Source organism: Strix uralensis, chromosome Z, assembly GCF_047716275.1.
Source record: "Strix uralensis isolate ZFMK-TIS-50842 chromosome Z, bStrUra1, whole genome shotgun sequence".
NCBI lineage: Eukaryota > Metazoa > Chordata > Aves > Strigiformes > Strigidae > Strix > Strix uralensis.
The window spans coordinates 102,205,898-102,225,036 of NC_134012.1; the positions used below are offsets into that span (position 1 = coordinate 102,205,898).

A 19,139-nucleotide genomic window follows, 5' to 3' on the forward strand; every position below is an offset into this window, starting at 1 on the left:
ATCACGCCTGAATCATGCAGCCAGAACCCATCGTTCTGCTGGGTTCATGGCCATGGGCTGTGTGTCCTCCCGGGGCTGAATGACAGCGTTGGCCGGGTTTTCCTCGGAGCGCGTGTCCTGCAGGGCACGGGGCCGGGGCTGCTGCGCGTCTGGTACCGGGGTGGGGGTACCCCTGCCCTCCATGGCTTGCTTCCTCCTGCCAAAGCTATTAAAAATAAGTACTTTTCCCTGAGGCCTTCAGGTAGTCACTAAATGAAGTCGTTGTTGCCTTTAAAGTTGAAGACCCATTAGCTTAAGGTCAGAAGAAGCTTCTCGCGCTCTGTCCGACCGTGGTGCTCCTGCCCCCGCCTCCTGCCTCGCTGCTCGGGTTGCTGTCGGTAATCAGGGTTTAATTTTGTCTTTCTAACAATTTGCACAGCTCTTCCCATCAAGGGGGATGGTTTGCATCTTGGTAGTTGGTGAGATGAAGTCCCTCTACCGATGGGTAGATCTGGTCTGTGTCGGGCTGTTTTGGAGAGCGTTCGGTGTCTCTTCTCCCTGGCGAGCGCGCTCTGGCGCGGGGCTATCAGCCCAAACCTCCTCGCTGCCGTCGAGCGGCAGCCTGGAGGGGTCTGTCGTTCAAGGCCTAAAGTTTTACGGGGCTTCCCAGCAGTGAGCGTGTGCGGATCCAGAGCCCTGGTGCTTGGCCAGGATGAGCTCTTGTCCAGCTTCCTGTCCATAGCTGCTGGGTTTCTTACACCAACTGCTTCTGATTATTATTAGACCCCTGTCAGCAGGGATTGAAATGAATTCTTTTATATCTTGCAAAATACTATTAAAAAAAACTGGAAAAAATATTAAGCACTTTCTTCATCCATTTTGATTGGTAAGAATATCCCAATCACACTCCAAATTCATATTTTAAATTATTTTCCTAGAAGGTAAAGCATAAAGCTTAGCCTATGAGCTGTCGAAACCTCACTTAAAACACTAATTGACAGGGAGGTGGGGATTTCAGTAACAATACCAGGTTGTCTAACACGTGCTCATGCAGATATTCCGAGGTGACATTACAGTGTTATGAACCTTTAAATAAAGCACAGCAGCATTAGTTTTGCAGAGGAGAAAAATCACTGCTGATAGTGTGGAGTGGCCAGTTTATATGTTCAGGGGCGATTAATTGTCTTTTGGATTTTGATGGTCCATGTGAAAATCTTGACCCGACAAGTCTGTTCCTAAAGCGAGAGCATACACGTGTGTGTGTGACGGCTGAAAGGCTGATCTGTGGAGATCCAAGCACACGCTTTTACGATGGTTTTGGGGAAGGGAAGGGCAGTTCTCGCCTCTTCTGTGCAGCGTCATGAAGTGGTTTGGGGCCGGAGCCGTAGGATTTGGGGACGGTTTTAAACCATCCCGTAACACTTGGGTGGCTGCAGCTGTCGTCTCATTTTTTCTGGATTAAGTTCGGTCGAGAAAGAAGCTGCTTCATTTTCTGGTTGTCATTTGCCCAGGAAGTAAAAGCAAATTGTAATGAGGGACTCCCAGCAGGAGAACCTCCTAACAAATGAGAGGCAGATATTGACTGACAGCCGGCCTGCCGCTCCAGTGATAAATGTATTTTTATACACGGCCGTTCAAGGGCACTTTCTGCTCCCTTTGAATACTGCCTGTCAGATCGTGCACCGCACGTTGGAATACTGAGTAATTATAATGGCTGATGCAAAACTGTATTACTGTAAGGTTAAAAGTTGTTATATATTCTGTTCGGCTAAAAAATGTAATGCATGCGCTTTGACTTTATCATGATGTTATTGAGAAGCCACTTGAAGGACAGGAAGAAAATTAATTTTAAAACGTAAATATACTCTTTTTCTCAGTACAGTCCTGAAATTTTTACTGCAACGGTTAGTATTACTGGAACTACCATAGAAATTAGATTGTTAAAGATACTAAAACTGCTTTAAGTTAATAGTATTTTAGATATTTCCACTAAATCGCTTAGAACATAGGGATTTTTTTTTTTTTTAAAGTGTTCATAAAAACCTCTGAAGGACCATCTTGAAAGAATTTACTTCTGGTATGAAAAACGAGACAGTATTTTAGATACCTTTTCAGGCGAAGACGTTTAGTTTTGTATAACTTTGTTTTCATAAAAAATAACAGCTGGGGATGCCCTTGCCCCTGCCTGCCCCCTCCCCAGAGCCGGCTGTGGCCATGGGTCGTGGCCATGGGCCAGCGCGGTGGCTGGGGGGTGCCTGGCCTTGGCTAGGGCAGCACTCATCTTGGGGGAGAGACTTCGCTTGGCTGGTTCATCCAGCGAGGATGGCTGTAAACAAGTGCGTTCCCTTCTTTTTCTGAACACAAAGATTAGTATATGTTACGTTATTCAAGACTTAAGCGTAGGACTTCGAAGTTTTCTATCATTCAGAAGAACCGTACAGCGACAGACAGATGTGCAGGAACCCCGGGGAGGAGTGCTGCTGCAAACAAAGAGGAGATTCGCAATCTCCAAAGAAAAAAGAGAAAAATGGTGCTGGGCACAGCACGTGGCAGCCTGGTGAAGGTGCTTCTCGTCTCCTGGCGACTGCGGTGAGAGCGGCTGAGCGGGCACCGCTGCGGCTTCTCTTTGCCATTGTAGCAAGTATTTATTTTTATATATTCACTTCATGGGTCTGCCGTTTATATCATTATCTTGAGGGCTGATATTTATTCCTCTGCACAGTTTGGGCTCTGTATAATGTTCTGTAGGGTTTTGCACCCTACGTTAGCATTAAAAGCCAACTTCTAATTTTTTATTTAAAAAAAAAAAATAAAAGAAACCTTTTGTTTCTGTTCCGTGGAATCACTCAGCGCGTGCCGCTGCCAGGGGACCTCAGAGAAGTAAATACATGTTGGTAAAGCACTGCTAACCTGTTTTTTATTTTTGGCTCGTTTCTGGTTACGTAATTTGCTATATGATTCTTTAAAAAAAAAAAAAAAGCTCCAGGAATGACTGATCTGTCAGACCTAGCTCTGTTTATTAAGATCAATTCTAAACTTGCATTACTTTCGTTTAGTTGGAAGGGGGAAGTAGAGGGAGAGGTACATTTTTTTCAGTGGCGCCACCAACACCAACAATTTTCGGCTTAACATTTCAGTTGTTAACTGCCTGTTGTTAGACTTTGCCTTTAGCATAATGAGTTTTATGTTTGTGATTTATTTATGGTCTTGTATGGTGTTGCGTTTATATCTAAGAACACTTCTGGGTGTTTGCTGTGGCAGATCACCCTGGCTTGGCTGCTGCAATTGCCCGTGAAGTCATTGCCAGTGACTCCTCACTGATCCATGAAGGAGCTACAGAATCACCTCCTTAATTTTCAAATAACCATTCCTTGCCCAGAGATGATTTGTATCCCGTGCAGAAGTTGGAGCTGGTATTTTCCTACCGCTCCAAGCTAAAAGCAGGCGCGTGGTTGGAAGGGTCTCGCTTCGCTGTGGCACACCTCTGCTTTTGCCCGTCCTTCCTGTGGAGGTACTGGAGGGGCAGCGCTTCCGCGGGTGCAGGAGGCAGGCTGCTTTCTCAGAAAGTGAATTTTTTTGTTTCCCTTCAGTAAAAGTACCCCTAGAGATCGGGGAGATAAATATCAAATAATAAAGGTGATAAAATATTAGTGTGTCTATAAGAGTACCTAAGTTACTTTATCCATTTAAAGTATGCATTTCGGTATATTTATGAAAATAAAATTGCTGCGGTGATACAGTGTTTATTTTTTATGTCAGCTTTAACAGAATATTGCAGTTCAATGCAGAGTTTACCAAATATTGGACTTAGAATTAGGTTGTCATAGCTTCAGTATATCATGTGTTACAGGACAGCGACGGTGGCAGGTGCAGAAGTCAAATAGTCTCCCAGGAGCATCCTCCCATTAAAAAACAATTGCTTGGGCAGGGGGGAGCTGCAGGCAGCTGCGCTTCGTCCCACTGTCTGCCCGTCAGAGCGAAGCCTATTTCCAAGCCAGGATCACCCAGATTTCTGCATTGTGTGCTAACAGAACCGCTCCGGAGCCAGAGAACTGCAGACAGGAACGTGCAAGCAGCCCCAGAGAGCTCGGCACGCTGCTCCGCTGCGGCATCAGCGCCGTCGTTCATCAGCGCCGCGCGCCGCGGCGAGCGGGCCGGCCGGGGCTCCGAGCCCCGAGGGTATGGGTGCAGGCGGAATAGTCAGAGTGGGCAGCGTTACTTTGGTTTTGTGACGATGGCTGCAAGGCCTCGGAAGCCCGTTTAGATAGTGCACCAAAAAATAAATCTTGGCTTGAGAGGATTAGCATCAATTAGAGAAGCACTTCCTTTAAATAACAAAGCAGATTAATTCCCTTAAGGATCGGCCTTATTGGAACACATTTTCAGTAGTAAAAAGAGCAACAAGTGTGCTGGTACTATTGATTTTTCTACCTTTGTATTACCAAAACATATTTTATTGACAAGTATTACTTGCTTGTTAAGTGCTAAAGAGTTTGATGGGTCTAAACATCGGATCATCTAATTAATTGCCCTTTCAAACTTTCATCCCAAGCTGCGGTGATTACATTAAAGAGAGAGGTTTGGGGTTCTATTGGAGTTCTGTTGGAGTGGTAAGCAAGAAATTAATATATTAATGGGTTCTTAATATCTAAGGCTAACTTCAGGTGCAGGGTACCATTCCGAGGAGGTCTTCATCTTTTCATGCCCCATCGACAGGTGCAGGAGCACTGCTTTCATTTTTGCAGCCGAATTTGGTTTACTGAATGTTGCCCAGTCTCTTCTCGCAGAGCCAAACCCTGCTGATTTAAAGCTGGCGCTGAGCCTCTTCGTGCAGAAAGAGCTGCTCTTGTGTATTTTTGAAGCAAGACTTTGTGTGCGCTTCTGCCACCAGCCCTTGGTGCTGGCTGGAGCGGGGCTGCCGGCTGCGGGAGAGGCTCTTGGGGTTTGTGCCGCCAGGGTGCAGGGTGGGAGGCTTGGTGAGCCCTGGGTTTGCCCAGTCTGAGATCTCCAAAGCGGTGGAGAAGATGTAACACAGGTGAGTCTGCCTTGTGTAAAGCACCCGCGTGTTTTGCAGTTGTCAAACAGTAACCTCGGGTAACGAGTAAAGATCTTAACGGTGGCTCTGACCATGGAATAAGTAAGCAACTGTTCGTGGTGTTTCCGACATACGTGTTTATATCCCAGAATCATCTGGGTTGGAAAAGCCCTTGAAGCTCCTCCAGTCCAACCATGAACCTCACCCTGACCATTCCCAACTCCACCAGATCCCTCAGCGCTGGGTCAACCCGACTCTTCAACCCCTCCAGGGATGGGGACTCCCCCCCTGCCCTGGGCAGCCCATTCCAACACCCAACAACCCCTTCTGCAAAGAAATACTTCCTAAGAGCCAGTCTCTATGTTGTTGGATATTGTAAAAACTGAGTATTTTAACACTGGTGAGCTGGGCCAGGGTGGAGCACCGATCCCCTGCCAGTGAGGAGCCCGGCGCTGCTGTCACGCCACGCAGAGAGCTGTGCTGTAACAGGGGGTGTAACATTAAATATTGCCAAAGATGATCCAGAAAATTTTTTTGATGGCAAAAGTAGTGCATCACGACTGTGTGGTGCGTGTCTGCGCATCTGTGATGCCCTGCCATGAGAAGTACGTGTGTCAAATAATAGTTCCAGCTCTGACTGAGAAAATACAAAGTCCGTTCCAGTTGTTGTATTAGTTCTGGAAAAAAATCCCTTACGCTTCCTCTACAACATAAGGTTTGAACTTTTAATTATTCTGACAGTAACCCAAAGGATTCCAGTTGCTTCTAGTTGGATCAAGATTGGGCAGAGGGGATGCCCTCGCTGGGGGGGCAGCTCTGCCTCCTTTGTGGGGATGTTTCCGCCTCCCCATGTTTGGGGTGTGTTCTGGTGATATTTCTGTCGTTGGTCGGAGCGGAGAGGACTCTGGTGTGTTCTGGTGATATTTCTGTCGTTGGTCGGAGCGGAGAGGACTCTGGTATGTTCTGGTGATATTTCTGTCGTTGGTCGGAGCGGAGAGGACTCTGGTGTGTTCTGGTGATATTTCTGTCGTTGGTCGGAGCAGAGAGGACTCTGGTATGTTCTGGTGATATTTCTGTCATTGGTCGGAGCGGAGAGGACTCTCTCTGTGAGATGGTGCCCTGTGCACACGGAGGGGTGGGATGAGCCCGTGCAGCCGCAGGTGGACATAATTCCATCGTCTGCCTCTTGGGGAGGTTTTTACGAAAACGTGACCACATTCCTGTGCCGTTGGGAGCGGAGCTGTGGTCGTCTCGTCACCGTTTCTGTGCAGAGTTCGCTGCAGCTACCCCGAGGAAGGAGCAGTAACGTCGAGCACGGTGGTCCCCAGTGATGGGGAGGCGGGTGCTCGAGCCACGGGGGCTGCCCAGCTCTGCCCCGGCCCCCAGCGGCCTCGTGCTGGTGCCAGGGAGCCAACTGGAAACGTCCAGCACCCTGAACGGGGTCACAATTCTGCACAGACCATTCGCAAAGGTGGGGGGGTGGGTTTGTGTGTCTTGTTGTTCCCTGCCCGCTGCCCAGCCAGCCGTGGAGCCTCCCAGGCAGCCTGTTTAAAACCTCCTTTGGGGAGTATAAGTATGGCATTTTTTTAAAATTCCCGTTAAAGACACATTTATGTTCATATACCTGACAAATTACTTTGGTTTAAAAACTGGATTTTGGCAAGGAGTGTGTTCGTACGATGATTTAATTCCATTTTATTGGCTAAGCAGCTATTAGAACACTTAAAAGAAATTGCTGTGGTGTTTAACGCTGAGCGGCGTGTGCTTGAGTCCCACCCGATCGGACATTTCAGTGCCGTGCTCTCACGTTTCACATTGTCTGGAGGCTTTCAAGTGCGCTGAGAAAAGGGCGTTCTCCGTGCTGAGCACAAGCCCTGCCTGTGACACAGCAGCAGTTAGGTTTTGTGCCACTTCTTCAGCTGCGTGGGAGCAGCACGTGCCCCGCCGTCCTCCCCGACCGACGGGAACCACCTCTGCAGCAGAGCTTTGCTGTGCTCCTCGGGGGGATTTGCTGATTGACACACTGACAGTCAGAAAATGAGTGCTAGAATAACAGAAAACGTAGGTGAAAATGAAAAGGCGTTTCCACGTAGTATTTAATATTTACTGACGGTGATGATCTCCCTCGCTTTTCCAAAAAAAAAGGTCTCTAGAAGTTGATGTGCGTTGCATTTGTGTTTACTTAAAAGTCTGTCCAGTGTCAGTGTGGTGACGGGTAGTGAATCCTCTGTGTTCCTGTTCTCCCCCCTCTCACTAGACTATCCACGGCCACAAAGGACCCATCACAGCGGTGGCTTTTGCCCCTGACGGCCGGTACCTCGCCACCTACTCCAACTCCGACAGCCACCTCTCCTTCTGGCAGGTAAGGGCACGTTACCGTCCATCTGCACGCGCGCGGGGGACGAGCTGCTCTTTGGGACTTGCTTTTCTTGGGAACCACATAATGCGCGAGGAAATGCTGACAATGGGAAAGGCCCTGAAGTTGGGGTGACTTGGGCACAGGCCGGGGCAGCAGCAGCTCCCTGGTCCATGTCCCTTCCAACTGGGAGGGAGGGAGTTTTCTTCTCTAACTCCTGCAACCCCATCAGTTCCAACAGACCAAGCTTGGGGAGCATGTCTCCTTATTTTTTTTTAAATGCAAAACTCTCAGTTCCTGGTACCGCGGTGCCCGTGCCCCCCGCCCAGCTCCGCTCTGAGCCCCTGTGCGGTGCTCGTGTCGGGGAGGAGCTGTCTTCTGTTTCCCTGATCGTCCTGAAGGCAGGAAAACTGGGATATAAACAATATAGAGAGGGTCTAAACCGCAGGAGAAACAGCCAGGCCACCATTTTGTGAAGTATCTAAAGGTTTCTTTTCTTTAACGCATGAGCAATCTTTTTCTTTGTAATCTCACATCAGTAGGAATAATTTTTGTCAGTTGTGGGCTGCTGCCTACGTTCCTCAAGCAGGGGTTTTTTTCTTTAGAAAGGGCTTTAGACTTAAAAAATACTTTGTTTGGAAGGAACTGATCTGATCGAGCAATGTGTGCTGTCAAAATCATTGAGTCTTCCAGTAATCAGACTATAAAACAGAACTCAGTGTGCCCATAAGCACCAGTTCCACTCTAACATACTTCCCCAATTGCCTGTGTTGTTCAGTAGTTCTACAGGTACCCTAAAAATTCCTGAATTATCCATCACTATACTGTGTGCTTTCTGAAACGGCGAATGAGAACAGCAAGAGCCTTCATCTATCAGTTACGTTTGTTCTACTTAAGTGCTCAGGGAAAATCTGGAGAGCAATCAGGCCAGATCTTTCAGAATTGGCAGGGAAAAAAAGTCAGGCACGAGTATTAAATTGTGGTCTGACATGCTCTTCCAGGTGTATAAATGTTCCTGTTAAAGTGGCTTTTACATAAAGAGTTAAATATACCTACACATTTAGTTTTAAAATGTGACCTCGTGCACTGGTGATTTTTCCCTTCTGTGTTCTATTTGGCACTATTATTAATGCAGGAAAATCAGTAACATTAGTCATCTTAAAAGGGTTATTACTCAAGATGATTTAAATTGTGAAAATGTCAGTGGTGCTTGCATGCTCCCTGCTAGAGATGCCATGATTTACACTCTCTGACACCGCTCTGCTGCCGAGAAGAGCCAGGAAAAAGTAATGGCTTGTACTTTGTACTGATCAGAATTCAGGACGTAGCATCAGCAATAACGCGCCTTAAATGTCCCAGGATTTGCCAAGGTTTCACGGGGCACGTCTCAGGGCTGCAGCCGGCCGGTCGCCTGCTGATGGAAATCCTGGGCTTGCGATGCGTGAGGATGGAAAGGGGTTTTTGAGAGCAAAGCAGCGTTTCAGAAAGCGTAGGATTTGGGGTATCGCGGTGGGTTAAATCAGAGAAACTCAGTTTTAAAAAAGCAGAGCTGGACAGGATGCTGCAGCAGTAATTGGCTGGCTTTCTGAAGAGCGTAACTCAGCCGATCTCTTCTGAGCAGCCTCTTCATCTACTAGACAATAAAACAGCTCTTGCTGTTGGTTTTATATCTGTTCGTACCTATCGTGACGGCTGCTCTTTATTCTGCCTGTCTTCAGCATTAGTGCATCTACGATTTTGATAAATAATATTCTAGCATTACTGAAATTTTAGTAATATCACAGAATCAGAATCATTCATTGAGGTTGGAAAAGCCCCTTGGGATCATCGAGTCCAACCCTCAGCCCGACTCTACAAAGTTCTCCCCTACACCACATCCCCCAACATCTCATCCAAACGACCCTTAAACACACCCAGGGATGGGGACTCCACCCCCTCCCTGGGCAGCCTATTCCACTCTCTGACCACTCTTTCTGGGAAACATTTTTTCCTCATGTCCAGTCTGAACCTCCCCTGTTGCAGTTTAAAGCCGTTCCCTCTTGTTCTGTCACTAATCACCTGTGGGAAGAGACCAGCACCAACCTCTCTACAATGTCCTTTCAGGGAGCTGTAGAGAGTGATGAGGTCTCCCCTCAGCCTTCTCCTCCTCACACTAAACAGTCCCAGCTCCTTCAATGGCTCCTCACAGGATTTATTCTCCAGGCCCTTCCCCAGCCTCGTTGCCCTCCTCTGCACTCGCTCCAGCACCTCGAGATCTCTCTCGTATTGAGGTGCCCAAAACTGGACACAACACTCCAGGTGTGGCCTCACCAGTGCAGAGCACAGGGGGACTATCACCTCTCTACTTCTGCTGGTCACACTATATTAATCCAAGCCAGGATGCCTGGTTGGAGACAGCGCTGGTCCTGGGAGTGGTGGGGTTTGGGAGGAGGCCCAGGGGCACGTTGCAGGTGAGCCGCTCCCCTGCAGCGGTGGGCAGGGTGGGTCACCCCGGGGTGTCTCTGCAGATGAACACCTCTCTCCTGGGGAGCATCGGCATGCTGAACTCGGCGCCCCAGCTCCGCTGCATCAAAACCTACCAGGTGCCCCCCGTCCAACCCGCCTCGCCGGGCTCCCACAACGCCCTGCGGCTGGCGCGGCTCATCTGGACCTCCAACCGCAACGTCATCCTCATGGCTCACGACGGCAAGGAGCATCGCTTTATGGTCTAGGGTAAACCCCCCGCGCTAAAAACCCAGCGTTCCTCCTCAGTCTCCCTCCCGCAGCGGTGCCCGCGGACCTCCCGTGGGCGCCGCCGACACCGTCCCCGTTTCCCTGGCAGGCGGGAGGCGGAAGGCACCGGCAGCGTGGGCGCGGCGCGGCGGAGGCGAGGGATCGGTGGCGGCGCGGTGACGCTCCTCGGCCGGGCCCACAGCACCCAACCAGGCACAACCCGGCCCCTTCCTCGCCGGACGGCCCGTCCAGGCGGCAGCCCCCGTTAAACGCCTTTTCCCTTTGGAGACTCCCGCAGGATCGCAGTGTTTACCAAAAAGGCTCGTGTTTACATGGACTTTCTCCCAGGGAGCACCCAGTGACGGCGCGTGGCGCGTCTCGGAGCTCGGCACTTGGGTTTCTCAGTGAGGGGCTCGTTGCCTCAGGATGGGGAGGGGGTGAGTTTTGGGGGGGGTGGCCCGTGTTCTGACCCAAAGGGGATGTTTCCTCACACAAAGTCTCGGTTTTCAAGAGATTTGGAAGCGCTGCTGTGGCCAGTCACTGCTGTAGTCTGGAAGAAAGATAATAGTCCACGTGTAAATAATAATTAAAAAAAAAAATCTCTTTAAGATGGAATAGCAAACTTGAAAAAAGGAGTATTTATATATACAGGTGGTTTTTGTTACCGGTGCAGGTATTTATTTAAAAAAAAAAAATGACAAAAAGCTTTTTTTTCCCTAAAGCTGCTCCCATTTGTGCCGGGCTGTGCACCCTGCGCTTGTGTCACCCCCACGGCTCCTTCAGGAAGGACACGGGCCCTGGGTGGGGGGCGGCACAAATGGCATCGGCGGGGAGCAGCTCTGGCTGGAAAAATGATGAAAAGCGTAGAGCAGGTAAGTTATCTGAATGGAGATGTTGAAACATTCTCTTCAGTAGGAACATTCCTGTGTACCATTAGCTGTGACTGTGTTTCCCTCTTCTTACATATCTAATTTTGTGAAATATTTAATAGTGTGAAAGTATGCTGGTTTACGCTCACAGTAAAGAAAAAAAATCTATAAAATACTATTTTATTTAAACATATTGATGTATATGTTTGTATAGCTTTTTCTTTGCCGTTTCTGTCTGAAAAGCTCACAGAACTAAGGAGGCTGTCTTTACATAATAAAGCAAAAACGGTACTTATAGAAGCTTCCCTTCCCCAAAAAGGAATAAATGTATTATTTTAAAATGGCTTCTAAATATAAAAAGCATTGATTTTCTTTTTTTAGGTGCCCTGTGTAGTACACCGTACACGGAAGTGAGATTTACAGTCCAGAGCTACATATCTGTTTGCTGTTTAAAAATCATTTTCAAAGTCTAAAAAGCAAGAAATTAAGACCATTAGGAATGTTTAACACAAACTGCTGTAAAGTTTAATTTTCTCTGGCGGGAATGTAGTGTCTAGTGGAGAACTCTGTAGTAGAATATCAGGGTCTTTTCTACGTGAACTAATGCAACATGCATGTACATTGTGTTTATACAGATATATGTGTAACCTTGGAGATTAAAAGAAACACAAAAGAGGGGAGCGAACAGAGGCTTTTCGTCCGTGGAATGAAACGCTGTGGTTTTCAGTGTAGGCTCCTGAGGAGAGTGCTGGGGTACACTGCGGGGGTTCTCCCCCCAGCACCCCGGGACCCGAGCCCTGGGCTTGTGGTAGCTCACACAAGTGTATTTGTTTGAAGCGAGAAGCGTACGGGGCTTTCCCAGCTGCAGGAGCGAGCTGGGATTTTCCTCACAGTCCTGAAAATGGGTCGGTGTGGCCAGAGCCGCGGCACGGCTGGCGAGGGCTCTGTTTGCCGAGGAGTCACCAACCCCCGGCGTGTCTCTGGTGGGAGCCGGGACCGGTCGGGGCCGCGCGGTCCCCGGCAGAGATCCCTTCCCGTTAAACCCAGCCTCCGCCTCGGTGACTTGGTTAAGCCCAGCCCTGAAATCCTGCCCAGCCTCGTGCTCTCGGCACTGCGGTGAAGTGTATTGTCATTCCAGTGTAAGCTTTTAGTGCTTTATTGATTTGTTAGTGCTGTATTTGGACTTGTCCTTGTAAATGTAGAGACGTATGTGGCTTCGTTGGCAGTTTACAAGCAAAAGATGACATGATGAGACACCTGTATGAAAATGTTGTGATGATTGAAGTCACCGTGGATGGGGAATGGTTCAAGTGTCTGCCTCTCCAGCAACTTCTTGATGACTCCACTCCCCGTCCTCTGTATGTATTCAACTTCCCGGTGTAAATATGCTTGTGAAATAAAGCGGAATCATACTGAAGGGTGTTGGTTTCGTGGCATCAGCCTGACGGTGTGTGAATAATCGCCTGCTGCTCATTCACTGCCCAGTAATCTGAAGTCTTTCCACCATTTGAGAAACTTCTTCCTTTTCATTAGAAAATCGGCCTGAAGGAGAGCAGAATGAGGCCGCAGCAGAGCAGGCAGGGGGGGTCACAGTGGAGGGACTTCAGCCTTCGTTACAGACCACGGAGGCAGGAGGGTGCTGAGAATAAGGTTCTTTAACTCCCTGAACACCGTACCCAGGCAAAGAAGGGAACGTTAGTCTTCCAAAAACTCACCAACGCTGCTGGGTGCCTGGCGATGCGCTTCCCTTGCCCTCTGGTTCACGTTCCCCAAAGAAAATAATTGAAATAAACCCTGAGGTTTTTCTGAGGTGGCGTGAGGGATTACCAAATGTATTTAATGCAACGTTGTGTTTGGGTTGGAATCTGCGATAACAAGTTATTTTTAAAAAGCAGCAGTTATGTTTGCCTGCGGAGGAAGCCGCAGTACTGAGTGCTGGGGTGAGCTGGGGCGGCCGGAGCTGGGTCAGACATGACCTAGTCAGCCTTCAGAACAAAAAACCCACAATGGAATTGTGTGAATCCAATTTTGGGGGTGTGAATGTGTTAAAACATCAGTGGCTCCGGTGTTTCCTTACGGGTGAAGCTGGTAGCGGCTCAGTGGGCGATTGTGGGCCGGCTACGAGGCGAGCGGGGCACGGCAGCGCCGGGCGAGCCCTCACCTCGCCCCTGCTCGGCTGACAGGCAGAGCTGAGCCTTGAAAAATCAATACTTGGGAGCCAGGAGGGAAATATTTCCAACCTCTAACTAGAGAATGTTTTTTGACAAGGCCAAGATAATCCAGGCTGCACAGGAGAAAGAGAAAAGAAGACTCATTTTTAAAGCTTGACACTTCAAGGTGTTTTTGTGCAATGGTTTAGAGGGAGCATCGATACGTACAAATACCAAAGGTCAAAAAGAAAAGCCAGAAGAATTTCAAAAATTAGATGCGCTGGTTTTGCTGTTTACTTCACAAAATATAAACTATTTGATTTGTGTGGAGAGATGGTCAAATGTAGTGAGCTCAGTGTTCTCTGCCGTCTCCTCATTTAATAGAAATGAAAATATACTAAAGCCTAGATTATATCTTAAGCAATTTACCTATAAAAAGTGTGTGCCTATTTCCTGCTATATATCTACATTCAACGACATTAATTGTTTTTGATTTGGCATGATTGCATTTTGATGCAAAGATCGATTTTTTTTTTTTTTTTTTTTTTCTTTCATTTATGCAGCATCATTTTTTGGTAATTGAATATCTGGCTGTGTCCTTGGGCACTACACGGAATGGTCAGAAGCGCCACGGCCCTTCTTCGGCTCCTCGGCCGAGGTTCCGTTGGCACCGAGCACCCGCGGTTTCTGGCGGGTGAGTTGGGTCTGGCCAAGCCACCGCTCCTGCGGTGCTCGGCGCTGCCACCAACGTTGCTGCCGACCCCTTCCCGGCTGCGAGTCCGGGCACGGGGCGCGATGGAGCTGCTCATCCTTCTCAGCTTACGGAAACGTCCGTCCCCGTCCCGGCGCTGGAGGTAAAACCACCCCTTGGCCGAGAGGTGTCAAAGCCCACCCCGGCTCCTTCCACAGGACGGGCGCGGCGCAGGGCAGCGCGTACCGCGAGGACGTTGCACTGGGGTTGGTTAATACTGATCCAAGCAACGAAACCGCCCTGAAGTGTCTCATGAAGCCAAGCAGCGTCCGGCAGAACCTTGGGAGGAGGAGGGAGGACGCGATACCCCCACCACGGCTGGGAATGTGCAGGACCGGCCGCGGCATTTGTGGTGGCACGAGGAGCTCGCGGTCGAAGGTAAGGAGGGGCAGGGGCAGCAGTGGCCACATTCCACGTCACAGCCAGAGGAGGTTTGGGACCGGGGCCCGAAGGGGCCATCATTAGTGGTGAAGGGGCTGTACCAGCCTTCAGAAGGGGCTGGGCAGCATGTGGGGGATGGACGGACAGATGAGAGTGAGGGAGGCAGAGGAAGGGACAGGTGAGATCAAGGGAAGGTGCTCGAGAGAGCACATCAAGGCCGAGGGAGACGAGCCAACCTCAGGGAAGGTGATTGAGATACAGAGCGATGGACTTGCACATTACTAATTGCGTGTGCGTGGTTGTCTCTGAACTGTCACACGATATTCTGCCTGAACCGATGCAGGGGGGATTGTCTGATGCTGAGGAGCGTTATTTGGAGTAAGAGACTGGAAATGAGAGGTCACGGGAGACTTAGAGGAAAAAGGACTCTAGAAAAATTTATACCAGGCACTTCAAATCTGCCGCTTTCAGTTAGATAAAGCATGAGGGAGGACTCCCCCGCTTTCCCACATCACGGGGGGCTGGTGGGGAATGTGCTGGGTCACCGCGGGGCTCTGCCAGCGCCGTGTCCGTGTCTCTCGGCCGGCGGAGGGGGAGCGGGTGCGGAGGAGCCCCATCCCACCAGCTGCGCTGCCAACCGCCGCGGGAACCAGGCCGCCGCCGAAGCACGCGTCTGGTTGGTTGATGTCCTCCTCAGAATACGTCAGTCATGCCTAAAACCAAAGCTATTTGAAAATGCAGACCACTGAGGTCAGTGTAAACTCCATCAAATGTATTTATTGATCAGAGATTTTTTTTTTCCAAAGAGCATAGCGTTGCGGTTGTACACGGCGTGGGTCTTGCCGACGATCAGCATTCCTTGCAGCTGACTCAGAAATCCGTCCACGCATCCCGCTCCCTCCGGCCCGAGGCAAAGGGATGAGCGGGACCTCCCCTCGGCATCCCCCCGCGTTGGAGCGATGCCGAGGGCACAGCTGGGTCGTGGATCTCGGCGCTCTGTGGCTTTCCGGGTTCCCCCGGCTCAGAGCAGCCCCATCCCTCTGGCCCCAGAGCAAGGCTCATGTCCCACTTGTCACACGCTGGACGTGCCCCTGCAGATGCAGGCAGGGGAGGGGCAGCGCTCAGGATAAGAAACGTTTAGGAGTCAGCTCAGTTTGGTTTCAAACAGGGGTTTTTGCAGCCAAAATACTTTTTCAAATTGACACAAGCAAAGAAGTGTAACCAGGAGACCTTTAACACGCGCAGCAGTAGCTTACACCTTTGAAAGCCAATGCGTTAATAACAGAAATCGGAGAGGACCCAAAGGTATTTTGTCCTCTGGATGCTGCGGGAACTTCCATGAGCCGCCAACATGCAGAAGAACCCAAAGTTGAATATATCTCCTGAACATCACCTCGCAAGCTCCAGAAGCTGTGCAGGTTGTGCCTCCCTTTAGAAAAGAGAGTTGCTGGCCAGCAGCAGCCCTTGTCTCGCTCCCTCTGTTTCTGCCACCCGGGAAAGCGCGACCGGGGAGTAACTCCTCTTCCTCCTCGTGTAGAGGCACCACAAGTGACATCCAGATCTGCTGGGAAGCCCCAGGAAGCCAGCGCTGGGCAGGGACGGTGCTCCACGGGGCTTCCCGTGGGTGGAGAAGAAAGGAAAAGAGGGGTTTCTTCTGTTCTCCCAACTTTACAAACAAACTTGGCAGTTTGCGGTGCAAACACCACAATAATGCTTGTGTCGGAACAAAAAATATCAGTAAAAATCTGCATCAGAGCCTTCAGTGTGATAAATTGGCACTTGATGGCAATAGTTGCCTGGAGTGCTCTTTGAACAGGAGGGCTCCTGGGGAACTTCCCTCTATCTCTGATGTCTGAAAATTAAAAATTAATCCTGTATGAAAAATTAAAAGGTGAAACTTTCTGCTGCAGCAGCATAGCTTTTTGAATGTTGATTTTGTTTTTAAAATGAAGGCTGAATGACATCTACGGGAAGATCATTGTTGGTTGTTACATTTAGAATATATGATTTTAATTGATTTTTGTAAATTGGAAACCTATTTGCAAAGGCCTGGAGTAGCTTAAAATGTTGGGGGGGTGAGGGGGGAGATATTTATTTACTGAAGTAACTGACTTTAAACAGGCATTTGTTCACTCCTGTAGAGCTACTCCCAGTTTACAATACAGTAAGAGAAAACTGATGTTTTTATCATAAAAATGATGGTGGAATCTGCACTTATTGCAAGTTTAAATTTGATTTTTAAAAATAAAAAAAAAACCCCCACATTTCTGACCTCAAGGAGTGCCTCCTGCTCCCACTGCTGAGGCGCGTGTCCTCGCTTGCTGTGCTGGCAGTGTCACCGCTCAGTGCCACCCTCTCGTGACCGGTGCCACGGGACAGCCGGGGGGTCCCAGTGTCTCAGGGCACTCGGCCCCCGGCCACAGGGGGAAGCTCCTGTACTTGTTCCCCCCTGAGATTAGTCTTCCTCTGTGGTCAAAGCAAATGTTACAGCCAAGTCTGAGTGATTTGAGCAAGAGTATTTCTTCTTAAAAGTTTATCCGGAGCCAAGGGGGAGAGAAGTTGACTGCAGCCCTGGTTTTATCACTATTCGCATTCCAATCTTGCTTACTGCAAGTTTATTTTAAAAGAACCATTTCTTCATCTTCTGCTTGGCCTGGGATGTCAGAGGTGCCGTCCACTGGCTTGGGCAGAAGGCTGCTGCCTTGGCAGTCTGGCTGACTTCATCCTGGCGCTGCTTACCGCTCTGATCTGCAAAGGTTCAGCTGATGAGAAGATGCTCAAGTGAGAGACTACATGTGGTGTAGCTCAACTGGGCCCTGACTGCCAGGATACCCAAGGGCCCCTTCGAGAACCCACTCGGGACCTGATGGCATTTACACCTCCAATACCTCAAAGACTTCTGGCTTTAGTTACTCCATTACTAACAAACCATGTTCTTACACCTTGGTATGTGCACACATTAGCTGTGTTTCTCAGCTGAGATCTGGTAGCAACGCAAGAAATACAGCAACCATGCGTAGGTGCGTTGGGGTCGCCAGTGCCCGGGCCGGGCCAGCAGGACAGTGTTTGAGGGAACATTCCACCTGGCCTGAAACACGACGGTGGCTTTGTCCAGGAGCCCAGCCCCTGCCCCGGCCATCGCCCTGCCGCTCCCAACCTGCCTGAGATGGAGGGAAAACCAGAGGAGATTCCCCACGGTTGGGGTTACCGCAACCATCACTGTTGGTCGAGTTCGTGGAGGTGCGTTTGATGGTTAATGGGTGTCAAGGATAATGTTTTGCAGTTCTCACTGCACCTGACTGCTCTCGTACTATACGTTATGAAATATTGTGTGTCTTAGTGACATTGTAAAAACCAGCTCAGGCTCTGGGTCCAACCCCAGCCCTCACCCCCTTCCACTGAAGAGTGGGTGGCACCATCTATAAATTTAGCCCAGATTATAGTATGAGGATATTTCTTTCATTTAGGTCTTGTTAAAAGCTAGTCTTCTCTAGCAAGGACTAGGAGTAGCAGTGAGCCGTGAGGTTCAGTTCCATGGTCATCTCAGTCCGTAAATATATCAAGGGAGCGGCCCCGCTGATGGACCAGTGCTGCCTCTGAGGCCCGTGGGGGTCAGTGGGGTGGGGAGGAGAGTGGGAGGGGGGACATTTGGGGACAGGACCGTCGCTGCTGCCACACCAGCTGCTTTTAGCTGTGGGAGAAGGTGTTTGCTACCTTTCTGTCTTGAAGGATAATGTTGACCCATTTTTAATTATCTTGTTACTCCAGGAAGATATCGAAGGTGGATTTTATGATATTTCAAGACAGAGATTGTATGGTAATGAATTGCAATGAGATGCAAAACAGCAGGGAGCCAAAGGAGAACCTGTTCCGCAATGCACAGCACTGCTGCAGAGTTGCAAAAAATATTCATTTCTGCTTTAAGGACAGAGAAGGAATTAAGACAGGCTGCATCTTATCACTGCGTTTGCAGTTTAGCCAGAAAGTGGATTACGAGCCGTTGTAGAGCAGTCCCAGATTTATTGCCGGAGCAAACGCAGCTGCGGTTCCGCCGGCTGCCGGGCTGGAGGCAGGAGGGAGGCGGGCGGGCGGGCAGCAGCGCGAGCCCCGGCCGGTGTCGGAGGGACCCAGGCGATGGGAGATGCGCTGCCAAGCACGAGTGGCCGAGCGGGAGCCTCCGGAGCGAGCACCAGACGCTCCGGGGCCAACCCCAAATCCCAGCGCGACCTGCCGAGACGGGCAGAGCCGTTTCCCTGGGCTCGCTGAGCCGCGTTTTCAAACCTGGGTAATGTTTTTTTTATGAGAGCGGACGGCGAGGCCTCCTGTTACCTCTGCCAAAACACTCGGGCCAGGCAAAGTCATTTCAGCAAATCATTGTTTTTCTGGAAAATGGTGTTCTGTGCCGCCGGGTTATTCAGAGAGTCAAGGTGATGCTGGCAAAGAGCGCTCAGCAGCAGCAGCAGAGACCAAACCAGGGGCACTGGTGTGGGGTGTCTGGGCCGGGCAGGTACAGGATTGGGAGGAGGGGTGATGCTCGGGGCTGGGGCAAGAGACGGGGCCCCTCAGCCTCCTCCTAATTTGGAGAGGATGCTTGGACTGCAGCGTCCCTGCAGCAAGGCAGGGGTGAAGCCGAAGGGGTATTCACCATTTCGTACAGCTGGAAGGTTTTCAGGAGGAGAGATGGAGCCATCCACCCTCTCAAGGAAACCGTCCCACCCAGTGCTTGTTCTGAAATACGAGGCAGCCCAGTTTGTGCTTGTCCCCCACCTTGTTTCATGTTCAGGTGGACTTCCTGGAGAAAAAAGGGAGAAGGGAAGGAGGTGGCTGTGAGGAGCTCAAGCCCTGGCCAGGCTGCCCTGGCAGGTGGTGCCTTCTCCATTCCTGGAGATGCTCCAAACCCAACTGG

The 19,139-nt window shown here is 49.9% G+C and overlaps 1 protein-coding gene across 4 annotated transcripts in view; it reads left to right on the forward strand.

The window, feature by feature from the left end:
• WDR7 (WD repeat domain 7) overlaps positions 1–12,368 on the forward strand; it is a 133,126-nt gene extending 120,758 nt beyond the window's left edge. For all 4 annotated transcript variants that reach the window (XM_074857081.1, XM_074857084.1, XM_074857083.1 and 1 more), the window contains 3 exons: positions 7,272–7,376; positions 9,878–10,082; positions 10,192–12,368. In XM_074857081.1, coding sequence (XP_074713182.1) covers positions 7,272–7,376; positions 9,878–10,081 — 309 coding nt within the window. In that variant the 3' untranslated portion in view covers position 10,082; positions 10,192–12,368. The remainder of the gene's footprint in view (positions 1–7,271; positions 7,377–9,877; positions 10,083–10,191) is intronic.
• The last annotated feature ends 6,771 nt before the right edge of the window (positions 12,369–19,139 follow it).